General features: G+C 28.4%; 1 protein-coding gene across 1 annotated transcript in view; it reads right to left on the bottom strand.

The window, feature by feature from the left end:
* LOC113374749 (echinoderm microtubule-associated protein-like CG42247) overlaps window positions 1-26,153 on the bottom strand; it is a 94,166-nt gene that overhangs the window by 49,750 nt on the left and 18,263 nt on the right. The window contains exons 2-5 of the mRNA XM_026614721.1: window positions 14,073-14,315; window positions 10,658-10,789; window positions 9,668-9,855; window positions 8,596-8,698 (exon numbers count right to left, since the gene is read on the bottom strand). Of these exons, the coding sequence (XP_026470506.1) occupies window positions 8,596-8,698; window positions 9,668-9,855; window positions 10,658-10,789; window positions 14,073-14,315 (666 nt within the window). The remainder of the gene's footprint in view (window positions 1-8,595; window positions 8,699-9,667; window positions 9,856-10,657; window positions 10,790-14,072; window positions 14,316-26,153) is intronic.

Genomic DNA, 26,153 nt, shown 5'->3' with positions numbered 1-26,153 from the left:
CTATTATGAAATTTATTCAACGGATAATTGCTGTTATCTTGAAATTACTACGAAATAATTACTATGTAACTATAAGTACGAGTATAGGTAATGACTTGGCTTTGATAAGAGGGAACTATCAAGATAAATTTAACAGTGGATAGATTTTTTTAATTGGTGAAAAAACGATTTTAAAAGTTATTGAGCTTCAGGAGAAATTTTTTCCAGAAAATCCGACGTGCTAATTTTGTTTTCTCGACGTTCTAAGTTATTGTCAATCGTTTGAGACCAAAATTGGGAAAAATTGTAAGTTTATATGTGAGCACATTTTTGACCTTAGAGGCGACCTTAGAGGCGTCCATGTAGCGTATGTAGGTTTTTAGGGGGTGTTTGACAAAAAATACAAAATACACGTGGGAGAGAAAGGGGTATAGTAAGATATCACGTGTATTTATTTTTTACCTGAGTTTTTTTCAAAAAATTCAAACATTTTCAAAAAAAAAAAATCAAAACTTTTATCATTTTTTCTTGTAAATAAAAATACACGTGATGTTTAGAGGGGGAAGGGGAGTAATTTTTAATATCACCACGAATCACCAAAGGAGAGGGGGGTCCAAAAATCCTTAAGAAATCAATCACGTGATTAATGGACAATCTCTTACGTCGCAATTTTCTCAAAAACATCTGAACCGATTTTCAAATGAATTTGAAAACCATTCGATGAAACTCGATATGGACTTGTGTTGGGTAGATTCTGGATAACTATTTATTTAGAATTAGGAGAAAAATGAAAAAACTTTTGTCCTGAACCAATTTTGAAAATGAAATAAATAATTTTAAAAAAATCTGAATTTTCAAAATATTTTGATCTATTTTGTTACAAAATACACTTCAAAGATTCAAAATATATTAACGTACTTTTCACAAAAACAAATTAATTTAGAATTATAATAAAAAAAATACAATTTTACTACAAAGCGGTGAGTTCCAGAAATTTATCCTATGACTCAGATCCAAGTTTTGTTTTATTTTAAACCAAATCTTTCATCTTGAAACTTACAATGTAGAAACTAATGCAAATGGAAATATTCGTACTGACATGTTTTGTTTTGATAAGATTTCTTGGAGTAATATATTCAAATCGTGACCTGAGCTATATTTCGTATGTAATGCAATAAACGCTTATTATAATGCAAAATATTCTGTAACACTTTGCTGCAAAAACACCGGCAGATCTAATTTTTTTTTATTATAGCATGAGTCACATGGTAGGTAGACCGTCAAGTTTCTATTTTTTACTTTGAATTTTTCAATGATGAAATTATGAAGTATTTTACTATTTTACAATCCTGATTAAAAGCGCTAACTTTTGATGAAACTTGCCAACACGCTTTAGTACATTTTTTTAAAGAAGGGCTTCTCAAAGTCGACCAATTTGAAAAAAAATGTATTTTAACAAAAAGTTTTAAATCTTGAAAACTTGGATCAACTGCGGTGTTATTTTCTTGACTGTGGTTCTGGAAATGTATTCACGGTTACGGTTTTTCAGTTTAAATGAACAAAATTATTGAAATTTAAACGCAATAACCGAAAAATAGTCATAATTTCACCAAAGCTCTAGGTTGCACTTAAAAGCTCATAATTTCCAAACAACGTGAGATATATTTTTTTCTAATTTTTTTCATCACAGTTAAGATTAATCGATCATCCCGTTTCGGTTTGACGTTGAGTGCTCGGATATCCGGCTATATATAGACTTTCTGTATGAATTTAAAATTTTCAGAATTGGTCGATGGAGAGGTCCTCCTTTAAAAAAAATGCACTAAAGAGTGTTGGCAAGTTTTATCAAAAGTTGCCGAATTTAATCAGTATTGTAAAATGGTCAAATACTTAGCAGTATCATACTACAAAAATTCGAATAAAACAATAAAAACCTTAAAAGCTCATAATTTTCATAGTACGTGAGATTATTTTTCAAATTTTTTTATGACGGTTATGATCAACACTTTAAAATATGCTGAAAACTTCGAACTTTTTTTTCAAAGCAATCGCGCTGCGCTACGTAAAGACGAAATATCAAAGCGCGTAAGCGCCGCGTCGCTGTCTAACAGATGAACAATGTTACGGAACCCATAGAAATGTAAACAGAATTTATACTTATTATTAAAATCTCTATAAAATATTTGATAATTTGATGTGCATATGTCTAATGATCATTTTTGACCTCCAAATGGCATTTTTGTACTCGATCTCCGAAACCGCTAGACCTGCCTTCCCAAAAATTTAATCAGTTCTTCATTTTGTCAATACAAGTAAAATGTTTACTGAATTATTGAAATTGGATACTCCGTTCTCTTGAAAACTGAATTACCATTTTAGGCACTTTTTGTCCCTTATCTTCTAAATGGCTAGACCTGCCTTGTCTAAAAACTGCACGTTTACTTATCAATGGGAGACGAATGTTTTTCAAATTATTCACATCGGTTAAACCGTGTTCCCGAAATCGTCGAAGAAAATTTGTATCCGAACACACACACACATACATAAATTTTTTCTAAGGTATGCCAAAATGTTCAAAAACCTCTGAAACGTAAACATATATAAGAATTTTCATTTGCGATTTTTTTGCGAATACTAGGTATAACTTGCCCTACGGGAAATTAATGGAATTTAAATATTATCTGCACATCTACATGTTAGACATATCGAATTTTTGGTTCGATAGTGTATTAACCGAACTATGTAACATTCTATATTTAATTAATATTAGTCATGCAACAATTATTATTTTAACAAACATTCGTAATATATTTACAAAATACGCTGTACGTAAATATTTTGACAACAACGCACGAGAATACGCGTGACGTCACCAAAGAGAAAGTTTTACACAGCTATAAGCAAAGGGTCCTACGCGGAAGCAAGATGCAGCATACACAATAGCGCAGGTACAACAAGGATAGAAGATTCTACTACAAATACTCACGATACCGTTAGACCTCAGGCGTACGGACAGAAAGGGATGAAGAACTTATGCAATCTGCGTCATCCGTGTAAGCAAGCGATAAGATGCCTTAATCATACGAGTCAGGATAAGTTAAAGGAAGATAAAAGATTAAGACGATGATACATGCAACTTTGCCCTGTGACTAGTGTTAGAAGTATCGAGGCAAAGTATCGATACCGAGTACTGAAAAAAGAATCGAGGCAGAGTATCGATTTCAAAAAAGTATCGTGGCAAAAGTATCGATACTACTCAGTATCGAGTACTTTTCATCAAAATCAAACATAAGTGCAGAAAGATTTAAAACTCACCACAGATCGAATTACAATATTATGATAAATTCTATTGCCTGTATTTGATGCTGTTAAATCAGCATTATTTTCAATATTTTGAGAAGTTTAAAACAATAATTTTTTGATACTAAAAAGAAAAATGCTCATTAATTAAAAAATAGTATCGTTTTGTGACGAAAGTATTCATTTATGAATTTAGTATCGGCGAATTTATATCTCAAAGAAAAATACTCATTAATTAAAAAATAGTATTGTTTTGTGACAAAAGTATTCATTTATGAATTTAGTATCGGCTAATTTATATCACAAAGAAAAATACTCATTAATTAAAAAAAAAGTATTGTTTTGTGACAAAAGTATTCATTTGTGAATTCAGTATCGGCTAATTTATATCACATAGAAAAATACTCATTAGTTTAAAAAAAGTATTATTTGTGACAAAAGTATTCATTTATGAATTTAGTATCGGCTAATTTATATCACAAAGAAAAATACTCATTAATTAAAAAAAAGTATTGTTTTGTGACAAAAGTATTCATTTATGAATTTAGTATCGGCTAATTTATATCACAAAGAAAAATACTCATTAATTAAAAAAAGCATTGTTTTGTGACGAAAGTATTCATTTATAATTATAATGTCGGCTAATTTATATCAAAAAGAATTTATTATTTTAGAAAAAACAAGTATCGGCTTTAAATATTAGAATCGGAATTATAATAATTTTAATGGAAATACTTAGCGATTATAAAATAGTATTTATTTTAGAAAAAACAAGTATCGGCTTTAAATATTAAAATCGGAATTATAATAATTTTAATGGAAATACTTAGTGATTATGAAGTAGTATTTATTTTAGAAAAAAAGTATCGGCTTTAAAAATTAGAATCGGAAATCGAATGTCTTAATAAATTATTTAACCAAAGTTGGTTGCGTGACAATTTCGCAGATAACAAGGTTTTTGCATATAACATACAAAATTTATTATCGTTGATAAACATATGTTCTCGGAGGTAACAGAAATTATATTATCGACGTACGTAATCTTAAACTTTAATTCTTTTATTTATTGTTAATCATTGGCTTCGAACTAGGGGCATTCATAAACATTTTCTTTAACAAAAACCATATCGCACTCGACTTATCGCTTCTTTCGTTCGTTATCTATGAAGAGCGGTGCCGCCACGACAAAAAAGAATGAGTAGTGTTCATAAAATGCGGTCGAACTTTTGATGGGGTCAAAAAATATAGCCGATACTTTTTGAGTAGAATCGGCGCAAAGTATCGATACCGCCAAAAGAATCGACCCAAAGTATCGATTCCAAAAGTACTCATTATCGAAATCAAAGTATCGATACTTACTCAGTATCGATACTATCGTTCTAACACTACCTGTGACTCAAGCGAGGGTGTGAGAAAGATAATCATATGTACACATTCCACGACACCGAAGGAGAAATTTGTCATAGCCAATTATCGATGACCTCAAGCGAGATGAGTTCATCATAGACCAATGACCATCTCATCCCCGAAGATTTTGGCGAGATGAACCGACGAAGAACCCCGAAACGATGCGAAGGAGCTCTCGGACGGACACGAAGGAACCACCACCCTCACCAAAATTCAACCCCACTACGGGAGTAGGAGAAGAAAGAATCGTATAAAAAGCCTAGCAGAATCAGAAAAATTGTCAGAAGTGTTTAGTTCGCCCGCGGCTAAAAGCTTTATGGTTATGATATTTCTCACTGAAATTGTTAACTAGTTGTTTCTCAACCCTGACCATCACTTGGGACTTCAATCTAGTATTGGAGTTACAAACGGTCCGGTAAAGTTGTTGTTAAAGAATTCTCACTGAGTTCTTAACAACCTGACGCCCGAATCTATTTTGCTCTCACTGAGTCGAATTGATTCACCATCCAACGCGCATTTTCTAAGTTTAATCAAGTGTCTGTATTATTTTATCGCATTTCTTTGAACCCACGAACAATTTTAATAAAGTTAATAGTTTTATAATTGTGTGTTTCTCATTTTAATAATAAAACCGTTACAACTATTAAAATAATCATATTATTATCGTATTATTTTTTACGACTCCATCCACGTGTGTAAATAAAACCATATGTTATTCCGTGTAGTGCAGAATTTGCATTATATGTTCTGATGCACAAAATAGATTAAAATCATCATTAAATATTCGAGGAATAAGGAGGGCACACCACAGGGAGCGCCCCGTGATGTAATATAATGTTCGACATCCGATCAAATTATGGCTGCCCTAAATGGACGAAAGAAATTAGGATTTTCTTTTATAAAATATTGCATTATGTACTTACACGAATAACATTTTAATGGCGGAAAACTAGAACGAAACCCGTCAGGATTATATTCGCATAATGTTATTACAGCTTTACATAATGTAAGAAAAAAATGATGAAAATCTTGCACAACTATAATTGAAAAATCATAGTTTTACTTAGACCCCTCTCAGTTTTTTTTTTTCATAAAACCATCGGTGCTTCCGCAAAACTTAAACATATTTATAACAAAATAAATATGTTATAATAAATGGTAACTTATTAATTTCCCGTAGGATAAGTTATAGTAATCGCTCAAAAATCAAAAACGAAATTTTTGCATATCTTACGTTTCTCAATATTTTGGCAACCTTTAGAAAAATGAATGTGTTCTGAATTAACACAGCACATACAAATATTATTCAAATCTGTTTAATTCCTTTACTAAATTTAGCATTTTGTAGACATTTCAACCTATCAAAAGAAAATAATTAATTAACAAATGCAGATAATTTATAATTAAAGAGAAAAACATAAGATATGAATTTCTTCGTAGGTACTTTTAATTTGGAACTATAGTATAAATGAATTCAATTCGGAAACAGTTTTGAATTTTTTTATATTTAAGATAATTACTATCTTATAAAATTTAGATTTTTTTATACATGTGATTTATAACTTAGTATTATTAAAAATCAAAATTAACAATAATTAGTTTTTTTTATTTTCTGTTTTGGATGATATTTAGTTTTGTCGTTCACGATTTGCAGATTTTTTCGATTTAAGGCATGCTTTTTTTTTTGATTTTGTATATTTAGAGCTCTTGGTTTTATTTATGTATGTTATTTAAAAAATCATTCTAATTTTTTTTAATCGGAACTTTTAGCTTTTGAATGTTTATACATTTAAAATATTTATAGTAGATTTTATTGTTCAGAACAATATTTTAGATAAACTCACAATCAGTATTTTATTTGTATATCATAGAATTATATTTTGAAAATCTAAAATCAAAGAAAATAATTTTTTGACTCATTTACTAATAGATATCTGAAATTTTAATAATTAGAATTGCTAATGAAATTATAACTCTTTTTTTTGTACAAAGCTTTGGTACCAATTTTTACTGTATTATCTATGAATCTTTACGTATGTAAAACAATTTTATAAATTTGATTTTTTATTACAAACATATGTGCAACCATACTTTTAACAAATGTATAGGTAAAAGTAAAAGTAAAATTATAAGTAAATTTATAGTTATCGATTATTATTGTAAAATGTAGAGCTTTAAAAAAAAATATTTGTAATTTAGGAACAAGGTCCTACCAGTGTAAAAAAAAAACAATAAAAGCATTTCTTAATTCTACTAATATAAAATGTATAACAATATTCATAAACATTGTTAGAGTATAATACCCTTGAGTAATAAATTCATATATAATGTAATTCAAATTTAAGTACCAATTTTAAATAGTGAAATATATCTTTTCGAATTGAAAAAAAAAATTGCTCAAATTTTTTCCGAGGAAATTGAAAATAATTAGTAGAAAGTAATACAAATTTTCATTATTTTTGGACATTTTCCATTAGTTAAGACTATCACATCAGCGCATTGCGATTTGAAATCTAGTTCTAGAAATCTATAGACACGCGTTCTGGGGCAAGAAGTCAGATATATAGCACAATTGTTTTTATGCAAATCTAACCTCGTTTAGCTCGATTCAGAATTGTGAGATGCAAAAGCACAAGAAAAATACTAAAGATTTGGGAAAATACGAGTTCACGTCGGTCCTATATGAGAGTTCCGCACAAATCAGAAAAATTATTATAATTAGGATTTTTTATACTCATATTCTATAACAAAATACATGAATCTTCTTATATTTAAATATATTCAGTCTTACATTTGGAGAAGAAGTAACACTGCTATTTTCATTCATTTGTCATATGCGATTTAACTATATTGTCCTTGAATTTACTAAATGTCGACTAAAGACAGTTGTAAATTATATGGTGAAAAAAATTCAGTCTTACAATTAATACAATTTATTTCCGCAAATGGTGCAGCTTTATAGAAATATATGAAATTTTATAAAAATATATACACAAAATGTTGGGATTTAAAATTATCGATTTCTTATATACTACATGGTGTTTCTTAATAGTTCAAATCAAGGATTGTGGCACAAACGCTAGATAACACTATTGTCAAATGATAATATATATCTTTTAACTTAATGGGGACAAAAAATGTACTGTAGAATTTTTTTTTATTAGATTGTGGTATTTTACGATTTAGTTCAAATGAAATATTTTCTAGTATTAGTTATGTTCATTTTATATAAAAATTTGTTAAGTAATGGTATCGATTTGAAAAGATTTTTTTGAATATAAGATCATTTAAATAAATTTTAAATGAATATCAAGGACTTTGAACTTATAATAAAATCTAGCATCCATCTGAACCATTACGAACAAATAGTGAGTTTAAAAAAATATAAAAATATATTCATTCGAAATTTTCTGTATAATTTTTTACACGTTTAAAATTGAAAGATTTTAGGTAAATTTTCCTAAAATACACAAATTTAGCATTCTGTATTTATACAGACTCGAGTTTTGTTATACCACAAAAATATTCATCTTTGAAAGAGTTCATGATAGAATTAGATTTTAAATATATATATTGAGGTTTTTTGTTCGACTTTGTTCACTTATAAATCTGTATTTTTGTACTAAATATTGCAATTTTTGAGCTGAATGATACACATGTGGTCTCGAAACGTCTGAACCAAAATAAATATTTCTATTTATTTATATATAGGTACATAATTGAAATGTGAATTAAATAAAAGATAATGTGGTTCATAGAAATACGCTATTTGCCTCTAAACTTACACCGAATATTTCACTGTACGTCAATGTATATCTAATTCGATATCATATATTAAAGTGTATGGAGATATTCGAAAAAATATTAGCAAAATTAAATATATGCATTTGTAAATTTAAATTATCCTACCTTAAAAGTTTTGTATGAAGAACAAACATAAGAAGCGCCGTCTTCCAACTCGTCCAAGCTGTACTTTCTGTCTCCGTCCATTGAAAAAACATATCGGGCGCCCCTGGAAAATATAAAAGAATTCAAAACATTAATAAATTAGATTCTAAGGAATGATTTATATCATAAAATTAATTAACGAGAACTGCTATCGCTGTAAAAACTTTCTTATTGTATTTCTAATTAGAATTATTTTTGTCCCATATTGTGGATTGACTATTGCAGTTTTCTCTACTTTACGAAAACCTAAGATGAAATGCGAATTTGAATACTGAAGATGGGACAAAAATCATCAGGATCAGGTGAACAAATTTACTTTGCGCACTTGGTGTCAAGATTGCATATCTGGAAAATGGGGACAAGTACCAAAATATATATTGGTCACTTTTGAATTTTGAAAAACTAGATGCAGGATCCAATATTTTTATATCCAAAATGATGGAAAGACGATAGATTAACCATCGCCGCTTTTTCTACATTACGGAAACCTAGGAATAAATTCGAATTTGAATACTGAAGCTTTTGCATGACAACAACATACTGAATGAAAATATGATGAAGCTGGTTTGGAGACAATCATTAATTTTAGTTTTTTGTTACAACAATACAGATTTGTCAATTGACTGATTGAATGAATTATATTTCATTAGCAAAATTCTCAATTTTTATATTTATTGCAGTAATAGTAGAATAATGCGGGTCTTATTGAACTAGATTCCGAATTCTGCGCATATCATTCGCTAAAGAATATATTTTCGACTCCTAGAATGATTTATTTTTTCTAAATTTTCTTCCCCTAGGGTGCATTGGATTGTACCAGTTGCTGATGACTATTTTCTATTTAAGCATTTTAATTTTAAACTCTGATTTTTTAAATTATCTAAGGATAGTATCTAAATACAGAATTTAGATATCTCCTGCTTTAGATATCTTAAATTATTCTAAGCTATTCGATGTATTCTCTTCCTTATCCTAATACATTTCTATGTATTTCTCGATCTATTCATATTCTGGTCCGAATTGATTTCCTCACCTTGGTAAATCCATTCTCAAAGACAATTTATCGAGAAGTGATTCTAACGTTGCAATATCTCGACCTGGTTTAAACCTAAATTCTACGCCTGGAAAATACGGATCACCATTTCTGTAGAAGAGAACTCTTCTCGCCTTCCAGTATGATAGATTTGCATATCTGCTACCCGTACCGCTGTCAAGATTGTGCTGGAATAGAAATAGAAAGAATTTTATATATTTTTTTGGCAGAATTAATGCATTAAGATACATACATAAAAACAAATACAAAATCAAAAAAAGTATCCCAATCGTAAACGTTTGTTTACTTGGCACTTATCCTCAAAAGTCAAAATGATTCGAGCAATGGATTTAGATTTTTCAGAAGCTACTGTTTTTACATATTTGTAAATTATTTGTATACAGAATTCAGCTCTATTTTTAGCAAGAAATATATATTCAAAAATTTTCAGGTTAGTTGGCCAATATAGTGGCTATTCTCTCTAAGAACTGGACTATCAAATTACAAGAGTTATATATTTGCACGTTGGTCAGAAACCATAATTGGTCATATCAATGGTTGCAAAATCAATAAGTCAGTATTTAAAATATCAGTGATGTTATATCACAATAAAACACTTTGCAATGAAGTTGCAATATTAATTTGGTGTATTTATGAGCTAAAAAATGTTGAAATATGTTGTTCAATAATAGCTAACTAGAAAGTTTGGAGACTGATGAAACGATCAATCACTCCGACCAGTGTAGGGATAGAATTGCCAAAATGATTGAAGTTGACAGCGTGTTAATTTTAGGATCCGCAATAAAGGCACAAAAGTTTAGAATATATTTAAATCAATTCCTTTTTATTGAATATATTAGAAGGTATTGTCAAATTTTAGAAGCAATGATCCTTTAGTACATTGTTTTTTTGTTGTCATTTTCAAAAGCTCTCCAAAAAAATTCGAAATCATGTCAGTCATTTACTAAAAATTTGGTTTCTGATATTTACCGTGTTCGCTTGAGGGTACCGTTGCGGCATGGGTGGTCCTATCGAAGAAGTCTCGCTGCCTGCGGGGGGACTCGCCGCCCTTGACTGCGCACCCATAGCAGTAGCGCCCCATCCGCCCCTACCAGCAGCGACCTAAAATTAAAGAATAGAAACATTTGAAAATAACACTAAATATTTTTATGTCTTCTTTCTACTTAAATAAGCCAATAAATTCATTGATTTATCACAATGTACAAGCCTTGAGTGGTTTTAAATATCGTTCCAGAAATTATTGTGTACGATATTTGGATAAGCATAGAAGTAGAAATTTTTGAGCAACAAACAGTCTATAAATCATTATTATAAAATTTTTGGTATAGGTGGAATGAATAATCTATTCCATATCTTACATTTGCCAAAAACAGTCTTATTTGTTTGGAAACTTGGAATCCGAAGGAAAAGCATAACAATAAATGACTTGGTTTCAAAAATCTGGATACAGGGTCCAATATTTTGACATTCAAAAAGGAAATTTTAAGAAAACAATGAGATGAGATGATGATGAGAAGAAGATAATTGTTAATTATCGAAAAAGTGATGAAATTTAGGTATTTAGAAACTTCTTCGCTTTTCTACTTTTTGCCAAGATTGCTTATCTGAAAAATGAGGGTATGGAACAAAATATATTAGGCACTTTTAAATTTTGAAAAACTTTGATTAAATATTTTGATATTCAAATAGGAATTTTTTAGGAAATAATGAAATGAGAAGAAAAGTGGAAAAGGATATATTGGGCACTTTTAAATTTTGAAAAACTTTGATTCGATATTTTGATATTCCAAAAGGAAATTTTAAAGTAGCAATGAGATGATGATGAGAAGAAGAAATTGTTAATTATTAAGATAAGGTGATTTAATGAAATTTAGATGTTTTTAATCGACTTTCCTCGCTTGGTATCAAGATTGCATATTTAAGAAATGAGGGCATGCACCAGAATATATTATATATTGGGCACTTTTAAATTTTGGAAAACTGAATATAGTATTCAGAAACGATATTTTGAAGAAGCAATAAGATGATAATCAGAAGAAACAATGAATACTTGTCAGGATCAAGTGAAAAATGAAAGATTTTTAGAAATGACTTTGCGCTCATCTGAGATATGAGGGCATAGAACAACACACATTTTTGGCACTTTTGAATTTTAAAATCCTGGATGCATGATGGAATACTGATATTCAAAAAAGGATATTTTAAAGCAGCAATAACATAATGATGAGACGAAACTAGCTGTAAGTGGAATTCTGTCTTAAGGCATCGTGCCTTAAGGCAAATTGCTGGAACTTCCCGTACCAAAAATTATTTTTTTAAAAACGATTAACATTTTTGAAAAAAATTTACTTCGAAAAAATAAGATTTTTGACAAACAATTAGACAAAAAATTACTTTTTTTTGAAAAAAAAATTTTTTTAATTTTTTTTTTTTAATTTTTTTTTTTGAAAAAAAAAAATGTTTTCTTTATTTTGACATATTTTGAAAGATCTAAACTTTTTTTCAAAGCAATCGTACTGCTTTAACTGCATAAAGACGAAATATCAAACCGCGTAAGCTCCGCGTCGACGTCTAACGCGTAAACATTGGTACGGAACCCATAGGAATGTAAACCAAAATTATACTTATTGTTAAAATCTCTATAAAATATCTGATAATTTGATGTGCATATGTCTAATGATCATTTTTGACCGTCAAATGGCATTTTTTTTTTACTTTTTTCATTAGATCTCCGAAACCGCTAGACCTGCCTTTATGAAAATTTGATCGATTTTTCACCTTGTCAATATAAGTAAAATGTTTTTTGAACTATTAAAATCGGACGCTCCGTTCTCTTAAAAACTGAGTTACCGTTTTCGGCACTTTTTGCCCCGTATCTTCGGAACGGCTAGACCTGACTCCGCCAAAAACTAATCAGCACGTCTCCTTATCAATACGAATCGAATGTTTTTTGAATTATTCAAATCGGTTGATCCGTGTTCCCGAAATCGTCGACGAAAATTTGTATCCGCACATAAATACACACACGCACACACACACACACACACACACACACACACACACACACACACATACATCCATTTTTTCTAAGGTATGCCAAAATATTCAGAAACCTTTGAAACGTCGAGAAATGCAAAAATTTTCATTTTCGATTTTTTTGCGATTACTATAACTTACCCTACGGGAAGTTAAAAATAGTTTATGAAAATCATGTGAAGAAATTTAGGATTATAGAAACAAGTTTGCGCAATATTGCTTGTGTGAGAAATGGGGGCATGTACCAAAATATATAATGCACACATTAAAATTTTGAAAAACTTAGATACAGAATCCAAAATTTTTATATTCAAAAGGATATTTTAAAGAAGCAATTAGATAATGTTCGAAAAAAGAAATTGTTACATAATTGTCGGGATCAGGTGAAAACATTGAGATTTTTAGAAACAACTCTGCGCACTTTGTATCAAGATTGCATATCTGGAAAATGGGGGCATGTACCAGAATATATGATATTGAATTTTGAAAAACAGGATACAGAATTTAATATTTGATATTCAACAATGATATTTTAAAGAAGTAATAAGATTAGATGATGATGGGAAGAAGAAATTGTTAATTATCAGGATGAGAGAAAGAAATTTAGAATTTTTGACAGACTACTTTGTGAATTTTATGTCAAAGTTGCACATCTGGAAAATGAGCAAAACATATAAAGTATATTGGACACTTAAGTTTTGATAAACTTGATACAGGATCCAATATTTTTATGTTAGCAGTGAGATGATTATGGGAAGAAGAAATTGTTATCAGGATAACGTGAAGAATTTGAAATTTTTAGAAACGACTTAAGGCACTTTTTATCAATATTGCATATCTGAGAAATGGGGTCATCTTTCAAAATTCAAAGTTTTGAAAAAAATGGATACAGTATCCAGTATTTTATTATTTAAAAAGTATATTTTATAGAAGCGATATGATGATGATGAAAAAATTATCAGGATCAGGCGAGAAATTTACTTTCCGCACTTGGTGTCAAGATTGTATATCTGAGAAATGGGGTCAAGTTCCAAAATATATATTGGTCATTTTTGAATTTTGAAGAACTAGATGCAGGATTCAATATTTTTATATCCGAAATGATATTTTAAAGAAGCAATAAGATAATGATGGAAAGACAAAATTGTTAATTATCAAGATTAGGTACAAAATTTTAGATTTTGAGAACAACTTTTTACACTTTGTGTCAAGATTGAATATACTAGAAATCAGAGCATGCATCAAAATATTTATCGGGCACTTTAGAAAAAAGTATCCACTAACAAAACCAAGTTCAGGATATGGAACAATTCATCTAATTATCTTATCTTTATCAATTTACACTTACTTCCTCTGTGTCGTCGTCCTCCGAGTCCGTGTTTTCAGCTGTCACTTCTCCCCTGGGCTGATCCTCTAAGCTGTCAGGTTGGAGACCGGCGGCAGAATCGGCCGGCCCGTTGCCGCTGACCGCCGAATTGTTGGCGGTGACAGCGCCTCCGTTGTCCTCGGCTGCTGCTGAACTCGATGGCGGTGGGTTGTCTTGCTGCCGGCTCGGGGCTCGGGACTGCACTGATGTCTGCGCTGTTGACACCTGCGCAAGAAGTTGATGGTAAGCTACACGTGCGGAGCAGATACGCGCACAGGGCCGAATTAGGAGGAAATAGATAGTTGGAGTTGGGATGGAAGTTGGATTGGAAATTGAACAAATTTGAGGTGTAAGTGATGGAAACTACTTGGAAATTTTCTTGAACCTCTATGGACCAAATTTTTGTTTCACATCCAAATAAATTGGGGGAACAAAAAATCAGCAATTATAAGCCTGAGATAAACAGAGAGTTAGATTTAGGATGCTAGTTAGATCCCAAAATGAACAAATTTGAGGAGGTGAACCCAATTTAGAAATTTCCTCTATGGACCGAATTCTTGTTTCACATTAGGGGAATAAAAAATCAGTAATTATAAGTCTATATATGCAAATAAAAACAAAGAATTTTGTTTAAACCAACTTTTTGGTATTAATAAAATACGTTATTTGCAATTCTTTCTACGAAAATGTTATTTCAGGTTGACTTTGGTGAGCATGGCAATGCTATAGAATTTAGATTTATGCGTCATCTCACATAATTATTAGGTGAAATATCAAAAAAATTGAAATGTGACTTGAAAATTGTGTGAGTTTAGATTGGAAAATGTAAACAAAACTGGTCGTTTATGGAAATTTGGAAATATTTTGCATAATATAAAACAATTAAAATTTGGATAAAATATTATTGACTCATTTTAAAAAGATCATTAAATTAGTCTATGGGCTTCAAATATTTCTCCGATCACCTATTGGCTTTCTAATATTAAAAATATTAAACAAAGTCACAGTTGACCAATTATTAAGATATTGTGTAGAGCTTCGAACAAAGAATACAATGATATTAAAATTCCAAAAAGTTTCTTAAAAAGATTTTTATTTATAATAAGTTTCTATATTTTGTACATATATACGTTTCGGAACTAATTGTAAGTACGTTCTATCTTGAGGACATCTGCCAAAATACATGATCTTGACAAGAATCTTTGGAGAAAAACTTCTTGTTTTTTTTATCATTAGATTTTTTGTTCGAAGATTCTTTACACAGTATTTACAAATCCAAGCCTCAACCATCTAGTTTTTGACAAAGATTTTAAAAATTCATCTATTAAATTTGAAGATGATAAAATGAATAGACGAAATTTTGCGCTAGTTAAAGGTTTATAAACGTTTTTGTAATTTGGATCAAAAGTTTCAGATTCAAATTCGCTCAATTCATACCAGCTATATGATGATTCGTCATAGTAGTTCGTATTATATTAAATAAACTCACATTTTATTTCGATATTTCAATTAAAACTTCTAATTAATAAATCTAAAAATATAGGTAAATTGAAATATATATTTTTTAAATCATTTCAATTAGAATTGATATATATTGAAAGAATTAGTGAGTTCAACACGTTAATCACTGCATCATTCATATGTGTCTGGTATTAAAAAATTGTACATAAGGCATGTCAGACATATATGGCTGACAAACTGACATAAAATTTTCTTGGCTCGTCGAGAAAAAATAATTCAATACAGGGCTATGCCAGTTATATATCTGTGACATAAAAAATAGTGTTTTCCAAGAATTTTCGCAAAAGAAACTAATTTCTTTGATTTCTTTGATACATTATTAACTAAATTATCTAATAAAGTTTTCAAGGCCCATGTTAAAACTTTTCTGATTTTATAGTTGCGATTAACCTGTTTATATTTATATTGAAATAAAAATATAGTAAACAACAATTAAGAAGAAGATTTTTATATGATTTAAATCAATTTTAAATTTTTCTAATATATTGAAATAAATTAATTTATGCCAAAGTTTGATATGTTTTCATAGTGTATTATACTCGGTAAAACTCGCTTTAAATCGCTCACGCGCCTAAAGAAAAGATCGTTCCTTACGATTACATACTACGATTCAGAGTTTAGAAACTTCATTTTTCTTGTAAAAAACTTTTATATTTTCATTGGAAGTATATCAGCTTACCATACTCATATTCGAAATTATTATAAAAAAAATTTGTTAACCTTTAAGGGGGGTATCTAGTGTAGAAATTCAAATAAATCGATTTCTCTTGAGTTTCATATCTACAAAGTTTAACTGTTTAAGAATATATGTACGAGAGAATTTTTTTAAATTTAAATTATTTTCGGAAATACAGCTGTTTGTCCATGATAATCCTCTTCTGTTTCCTTCCTTTTGCAAAAATAAACGAGTTTTTCTCAAAACTGTCTCTTTCAATACGATGCCCACGATATCTCGAGTTTTACTGCACCGATTTCCTTGAAATTTTTAGAGATTCTTCTTTATAAACTTTTCTCTCATATATACTACCACATTTCAATTTTTACTACTTTTAGAAAAATTGTGAAACTGATAAGTAATGAAACGGACTTTTTTTCAAACATTCGCCATTTTAAAATTTTTTTAACTTAATCCTAGTGTATGCCATTGCGACATTATTCTAGATAAATAATTTCTTTTTTCATTTCGGATTACTAGGAGGGCTGCAATTATGAACTTTTTTTGTAGGCTTGTAACACTGATAAATAAATTATATTAGTAAAAAGATTGATTGCTTTTTTTCGCAAGGATTTAAGAACGATCTAAAATTCATGCCTCTACACTAGAATACACCCTCAAACTAATCGAAAGATATTTTGAGAAATTTAAAATTTAGATATTTAACTATACACAACCTGTCCAATCATCTATGGAGATTAAAAATAGAGTAAATCTTTAGAATTCTTCTCGACATTCAATATCAATAGAAAAAAAAAACACTTAACTAGCAAATACGTAGATAAAAGGGCTTGACTCATCCCTATCATAACTTAATAAGCTCGGTTCTCAATTGATTTCTTTTGAAAGACTTTGAAAGCTTCAGAAAGCTCGAAAATGTTTATCGGAACGTTAAAGAATATTTTTCAATTAACTCTTAATTACAAATAAATAATTACCAACGTAATTACCAAAACGCATTGAAAAAACACAGAATCCAAATTCAAACAATTCAAAGTAATTTGAAACATCAACAAAATATGAATCAAGCGAATTGGATTATCTCATGAAAAATAAAAATTTTCTGATTATTAATCAATAAGTTAATGAAATAAATAGAATAAAAATTGCTCGCAATTAAATTTGATGAATAATATTTTTAATGAGGTCATAAGCTCAAACCTTAAATTGACGTATAGCCAAGAAAATAAACAAAATCAAAGCTTCAATAAAATAATAATCTTTATATATAAAGTTGCATTATAACTTGAGAATTATTGTAGTTATCCCTTGATAGCAATATAATTCTGGGATTTTTTTTTCGATTTATTAACCTTAATTAAATTAAAATTATGAGTTTTCAATCCCTGTTTTCTTAAGGCTGAATTGGAAAATCTATAGCCGGTAGCGTGCTAATAAGAACCGAATGAAAATGGACTCGCTTGACCACTAGTACAGGGTCGAAATAGGCATAAGTTATATTTTTGAAAATAAAAATTCACTTTGAAATTGTTATATGAATTGAAATTTTTATATGAATTATTCGAATATTATAAAAGATTATAAATATAGATTTTATATGCATAATATTGTTACAACTTTCAGTTTGAATGTTTTTGTGTATTTATGAGTTGCATGAATGATAATATAAATGTGTTCAACCCTTATCGATTTTTTAACAATTATTTCGCATAGAACAATTAAATTATAAAATCATAAAATTATGAAAATAATTGTCAACTTTTTAAATTTTGATAACATTACACTTGGTTTAACGTTTTAATGTACTTTATTTTTTTTTTTAAGTTTAATTGTTACTAAAACTGTTTAATTGTTATTTAAAAATTTATTTTTGCTCAATGTATGTAGTAACTTTTCTGAAACATCATTAGCATATCCATTTTACTTTCTATTATAATAATTTCAATTGTTTTGTGACTTTTATAACTTATGTACATTTAACTCATAGATTTAACTTATTTGTACTTAATTAGTATCAAATAAAAATAAACGTATGGCTTTTTAATACTTAATTTTTTTGAAAGGTGTTCTCAGAGATTTTTCATAAGTTATTCTGAAAACATACATTGTTTATCTATTTCTCATACAGTTGTATATTTGTAAATGATACAAATTTATAAATATATTCATCATTTACAAATGATTTAAAGTTTCAGAAGCTTTTGGATTCGCTCAATGGCGAATCTAAACTGTTCTATTGATAAAACCAGTGCTAGTGGTTGAAAATTTTACTCACCATCATTTTATAATATTGTTTTCTCGTTTTGTTTTTGATTGGTATCGTTTTAATTCTTTTCGAAATTGTTCGTTATTTTGAGTTTTATAAATTTGAGGTTAGAGTTCAGGGTCCAAATTTCATACATTCTGGATGCACTTGCGATTGATTCACTGCAAGGAAAAAAATAAGGATTAATATGTTGTTAAATGTGATAAAAAAAATATAAACATTAATTGAAATTGTAACTTCTGTACAAAATCATAAATTGTTCTAGTTACATATATGTGATAAATATAACGAATTGATCTATAATAATAATATTTTTATAAAATCTTTTTTAAATGTTGTAGAGTAGGTATATGAATGAGTAATTTAGTTCATCATTTAATAATATCTGTTTGTTATCAGCACTATAAAATGTATAGAGAAATAAAATTCACGTACTAGACATCACAAATTTTAAGTGAAAATTTTTGTTTAATTTTTTTTAGCCATTAATACTGAATATAAATATTATAAACATGTACTAATAACTTAAATTATTAAAGACGTTAAATTTGTCATCACAATTATTCAATAAAACATAAAGGGTAGTATTGCCCTAGGGCAGGTTCGTGATTTGAGCTAAACCCGATTTTCCCCGATTCAGGGAAAAATAAAGTAAGAGATTTTCCATTGCCATTTCACATCGCAGTCGATCCCCTAAATGGGATATTTTTAATTCTAAACGGTTCAAATAGATTGAAAATTAATATATATTATTGTTGATCTATATTTTAAACGAAAATTGATATCACTACTGCATGATATCAAGTTGTCCAATGCGGGGGTTCGAACTCATGTCTTTGTTCACACAAGGCAGTACGCTTAACCGTTATGCCATGGAACACCGAAATATTTAATAAAAATAAAGTAAAGAAATTTACAAATTTGCAAAAGAAAATTATGATATAATTTTACAATTTTCTCAATTGATATACCACAAATATATTGTATTATATATTTAGTTATATTATCAAGGCAAATAGAGTATGATAACCATAATTTGGAATGCAATAACTTGCAAAACATTGAATAAATTCAGCTTTACTATTATTTAAATATATTTGTATAAATATATAAAAAAGTTACAATTATATAGCCATAATAAATATATAACCATAGTAAATTTGAAAAAAAAAACTAATCACTATCAAAAGTAAATTTTAATGTGTCACAGCATTATAAATCATTATAGTAATTATTAGTTTTTGATACTGAAAGTTTACTCCAATTATGTTCTTAATTTTTCTCAAAAAAGTGTGAATTCATTTTTCAACATTCTCTACATTAAATAAAAAATGACTAATTTAAATAATTTTAGAATAAAAAAAATCGGGATTATCAACTATTACTATTATTTATTTGTAATATGATTTGTATAATGATAGTGTGATCTACTCTATTTTATTCTATTTTTTTATTATATTATTTATCTTTATTATTATTTAATCCTGATTATTAATTAATCCTGAGTTAAAATGTGTGTATTATACTTATTCATTGTCATATATTAAAATAAAATGAAAAAAATATATATGACTATTGAAACGTGTACAAGTTTTAAGAATGCAAATTAAATGTTTTGTTGAACATAACTTTAATTTACTCTCGATATTGTTTAAATTAATTGTATCTCATGTTTCCATTTGGTTTATTTTTCCTTTTTACTGAATCAATTAAATCCGCATATAAAGATTTCCATTCTATTTGCAAAAGTTCATTGTACAGAAGTATATTGAAAAACCGGTATGCAAATAGGATCATAAACCAAAGAGGCGAGCAATTTAAAAATACAATATATGAGCTTTTAATAAAAGCTCTGAGAATTTTTTCTACTTGTAGTAGTTAGAAGCTAGTCATTATTAACAATTAGTGTTCGACTTACTTAAACTATAAAATGTTAAATATATATAATATCAAATTAAATGTGTAATAAAATAATTAAATAAGGGATGTAAGTATAGAAATTGTTTACATTAATTGATAAACTTTGATGAACAAAGTTTGAACATTATTTGTAATTTTATTCCGAAATTTATTGCAGCAACAGTTGTACTTAATTTGTATTTTCTGTCTATCGATTAAATATTTCAGAAAAAACAAAATATAGCACAAATACAATTGTATATTAAAATTCCGTATGAACACTATGTAGTTAATAATTACCAGGTTTTTTCAAATAAATATTTTTAAATAAAATATTTTTAATTTTTTTTATTTTGGGTGACTTTCTACACATTTCGGGATACATTCAATAATATAACAATTAGTTTATTAGCTTTTGTTATATTGTCTAATGTTTCTGAAATGTTTTGAAAGCCACCCAATAAAAAAAATAAAAATATTTGAAAATTTTGGTAAATGTTTAGTTCATTAAAAATTCTGTGATATCATAGATAACATAAAATATTATTGGAATATTGCAAATATAAATCAAATGTATATTGAGAAGTATGTTTCAATTCCAAAATATTTTGAAACTAGTTAAATTTTCTTATAAATAACTATTATTGCTATAATTTTGTCATTTTTTAATACTTATAGACATTTAGCACACTATTTGTGATTAATTGTAATTGAATTAGTCTATATTTTGATGAAAGCTCTTGACTTCTGAACATCTACTTATATTTGAAAATTGAACTCTAAAACACTCTAAAATCTCTAAATAAATTCGTTCTAAATATTTATACAACTTTTATAATGCAAATAATTACTCATTTAAAGTTTCTAAATTTATTGTCAATTTAGCTTATAGGAATCCTTACGTAAAAAATAAAAAAAAATCTAAATTGACAAACGACTGTATTCTAACAATAAGTGATTTTTCGAATCTTTCATAGTAAATATTATAATGAATTAGAATTAGAAATTATGAAAATTATGACTTATTTCGATTTTTTTCAAAAAAATAATTACCTGCATCATTGCTTGATGTCCAAAATATTTTTTATTCCATAATATAAATTGTAGGAAGAGTTTTTATAAAAATCACAAATTCACTCAAATTACATGAATAATTTATAAAGTAAAATTTTCATCTATAAATTTTATATATTTTATTAATGACTGCTTTATTGTATCAAGTAACAGTATTAATGTTGAAATGCACTCATAATATTATTTTAATAGTAAATGTTTAAATATTATTTATTTAATTTTATAATTGTATTCTTAATTTTATTAGGGATAAGTATTCAATTTATGTTAAAATATGTTCAAGTTATTTAATATTCAAATTAATTAATTAATAAAAGTTGTTCAAGTTATTTAATATTAAATTAATTGTACAATTTTGTTTTTTTAATGATTATTTAGGCTAAATATCTTATTTATTTATGTTGAATTATATTTAAATTGCATTTGCATCCACAAAACAACGGACATGAGATACAAATATCACTAGTTTTAGCATATAAATTTTATTTTTTACTCGATATTTTGTATATAATAATTAACTATTTAATTAATATTAACACTTGTCATAAACTTTCTTTGCTTCCTTTCCAATTAATCCTGATTAAATAATCAAATTAAATCACTGTATATTTATCAATATTCTAATTATCCTTGTCATCGAAACCGGCTCCTGAATCCCGAAATGCCGGTAGGAAAAGTGAGAATCGTTAGAAAATCGTCGTTCTTGAGCTTTTCCCGGCGCTTGTATTGTGACTGAGTTTAGGTTTTTCCTTAAGATTTTTTAACGGAGAGCGATCGTTGCCTTCGGCCACGGCGAACTGACACGCACGCCACGGCGGACTCTAGTATGAAATATAAAGTTGAACTTAGAATGGGGAGGGCGAACCCCCAAAGAGGGCGAAAGTGGGTGGAATTGACCGTAGCCCGAAAGGGGTCAAGCCTTAGAACATACATGAATCGGATTGTATGAAAACGGTGTAGAAACAATTTTTGTTTTTGAATAAAATAGAATAACTAGTGGTGCACGGCATTGCGCTCTAAGGCAAATTTTTTGAAAATTTTGATTTTTTTACCAAAGCAATCGCGCTGCATTCTAACGGTTAAACATCACAAATCTTGCTATGGAATTGCCATTTTTGTAAGGGACGGTAATTTTTTATTATGATTTATTTAGGTGAATACTAAAAATTTAATATGATTTTAATATAACAAACATTATTTAAGAATGCAATAAAAATCCGTCAGCTTTGAAACTTATTATAAATTTTCCTTCAATTTTCTTCATAATTATTTAAAAATAATTAGCACTCAGGTATTCTATGCAGTGCAAGAAGTTCATTTTCATAATTTTTGTCAATTTTCGTAAAATTTAAAATATTACGAATGTGAGTGGCTGTTTCAACCCGCCTTTTTCAGATAAGCAAACTGGTACATAGATATTTGATGAATAGTTATAATTTTATTATCAAGTAACTACAAAGATTCGATATAGGCCTATACTTTTCGAAAACTCGGCACAATCCGGGACGAAAGATCTAAATCCGGGACAAATATTAATTTTATAAAAATCCGGGACTGTCCCGGCCAAACCGGGATGTATGGTCACCTTAATTTTGGCACTTTTTTCCCCGCATCTTCAAAATGGTTGTACTTGCCTTTGACCAAAACTAATCAGCACGCTTTTCCATCAAAAGGAATCGAATGTTTTTTAATCATTCAAACCGGTTGATTCGTGCTCTCGAAAACGTCGTCGAAAAATTGTATCTGCACATACATACACATATATTTTATTTTTTCTAAGGTATGCCAAAATATTCAGTAACCTTTGAAACGCAAAAATACATAAAAAAAAGTTAATTTCGATTTTTTGCGATTACTATAACTTACCCAACGAAAACTTAGCCCTTCCCACTCGGATATCGCCGTTCCGGCGGCAAAATACATATAAATCTCGCAATTCGCGAGTGGAAAAGGTGAAACATTACTTCAAGTAATTAAATTTTTACATTTGTTATCATTTTATTACTTATATATTTTATAACTTTTTTACTGATATCATTATACATGCACTTTAATCTTAATTAATTTTCCAATGAAGAAATTTGTTTTTGACGGAAGATCCGATTTGCCAATGATATGTTTTCTCGATGTTTCAAGTCATTTTGTATTGCTTGAGATCAAAATTTTACCATATATCGACGTTTTCTCAGAATGGGCTAAACTGATTCCAAAATTTAAAAGCCATTCGATGCAATTTATTACTTTTGAGCGATAATAATAATAAGCTTTTTTATATAAAATTTGGCCTACAAACAAAGCTTATATATTGAATTCTATTGAAATTTGGTAAAATGGGTTGCGTCAAAATTACAAATTTCTACCGTGACAATTTTAAAAGTGTCCAAAGCTCTTCTTTCAAGAAAACGATTATTAACACTTATCGCTAAGTTTCTGCCTCTTGCCTTAAGGAATAATATCACTTACACCTAGTTATATGAGAGTTGTAAAATTATTTATAATGTAATTTTTTTCAGTTTATATGCTCCGAGATTGATCATATTCAATGAAAATTAATCTAATTAATTAAGGGACCATTCCTCTAGTAAAATAAAAATGTTATAGTAACGCCCTTACGGATCTATCTTAGTATGAATTGGTAGTGACAAACTGTCAAAAAGCAATGTATTTGCGGTGATTGTTAAAATTATTATTATTTAAGAATAGAAACACACAAATAGTCGAATTACAACTGTAACCTAGTTTATTAATTATATATATTTTATAAAATTAGCCAAATATCATATAATACATTTTTTTGATGAATAAAAGAAACTTTCTTATTCCCGACGATTCTAAGGAGTGTGGTCAATGTTTCTGATATGAGTAAGTGCTACCGTTGTTTTATGTTCTTCGGGGGTGTGAGAGCGCCGTAGGCTAAATATATGTGTATTTTTATTTGTGTGTATGTTTTTATGTATAGCTACCTACTTTAGGCATATTTTACCCAACACGGCGTAGAATAAAAAAGCCTATGGTTTTCATTGAATTAATTATATTGATATCTTAGTTTGCTGGGCAATCATTAAAGTTTTAATTGTCAGATAAGATAATCAAATCAAAAAGATAATTAATTTTACGACTTAGGAGGGATTTGATTTTATTTTATGCAATTAATTATACACTTAAATAGCATAATCTTTAAATATTTTGAGACCTAAATTGGCAAGGCTGTGAAATATAATTAAAATTAGTTTAAAACATAAGTTGAAAATTCTATAATTTCTAATTTATTGATATTTGGGATTATTCTAACAAAAATTCTAAAAGTGTATGTTTGTTTTTTTACAATACAGTTTTTCATAAATAATTGACGTGGCTTTTGCTAGTGCATTTTACATCACGATATGTTTGTTTTCGAAAATTGTTTTTAAGAGAGAAACATTTGAACTAAATGTGAGCGAAATGCGTTAACCGTTATTGCGTCACTTTTAGGTTTTTATTTTCTCCGGAATTTTCCAATAAAAAATCTCAAGTATCTTACCATTTTACAATCCTGATTAAATGCGCCAACTTTTGATGAAACTCACCATCACACTTTAGAACATTTTTTTTTAAAGGATGGCCAAGTCGACCGATTTTAAATCAATAGTTCAACAAAAACTCTTAATTTTTGAAAACTTAAGCAATTGTAATTTTTTTACAATGGTCTTAGAAATGTTATTCACGGATACGGTTCTAAAGTTTAGAAAAATAAAATTAATCAAAGTTAACCACAATAATCATAAGATGGTCATAATTTTAACAAAGCTCTAGGTTGCACTTAAAAGCTCATGATACTCAAATAACATGAGATAATTTTTTTTTTCTAATTTCTTTCAGGACAGTGAAAGTGGTGAATACTTCCACCATGTTTCGTCTTGACGTTAAGGTCTGGGACACCCTGTCTATATAAGGAATTAGAAAGGTAAATAAAAATAATTCTTTAATTATACGTTTCGACAGTTGATGAATATTATATATATATATATATATATATATATATATATTTATTAAATAATTTTGTACACTATTGTTTATGAAGTTATGAAAGACAACCTAAAAACGACAAAAGTAATTTTAAACCTTAGATACGCTTTTATTGACACATGTATTTACAATTAATTCTCAATATATGGATTATTTGTATTGTTATTGGTTTCGTGGAATTGAAATAAAATATTTAAACATTTTCTGTAGTGATGCGCGTTCCCAAATTTCGGGTTCACATTTGATGAAGTGGCAGAATATGGAATCCTGCTCAATCTGCACGTAACTCTCGAATGGTCTGACTGGCTTACAAACTTGGCAGAAAATAGTTCCTCTAATAATTTTGGATCCTCCGATGATGTACAGAACGAATCTCATCTCGATCATTATGTCATAAACTTCGATTTCGATCGCCATGCCATATGGTAGTTTGTGTGACAAGCTGAAGGTCATGAAAAACTTTTCATCGGTTTGTTCACAACTCCTGAATTTGACTTCTGGCATAAAGTTTACAAAACGCAAGATATTATTGTCCATTTTTTTCGGTAATGAGATTTAATAATTTTGATATAGAACGACTTTCGCAATTACAACACGTTTTGATAGATTTTGTAACTTTGAT

Source organism: Ctenocephalides felis, unplaced genomic scaffold, assembly GCF_003426905.1.
Source record: "Ctenocephalides felis isolate EL2017-DRISC unplaced genomic scaffold, ASM342690v1 CF-g0.4_SCAFFOLD_01886, whole genome shotgun sequence".
NCBI lineage: Eukaryota > Metazoa > Arthropoda > Insecta > Siphonaptera > Pulicidae > Ctenocephalides > Ctenocephalides felis.
This window is presented reverse-complemented; position numbering and strand designations above follow the sequence as displayed.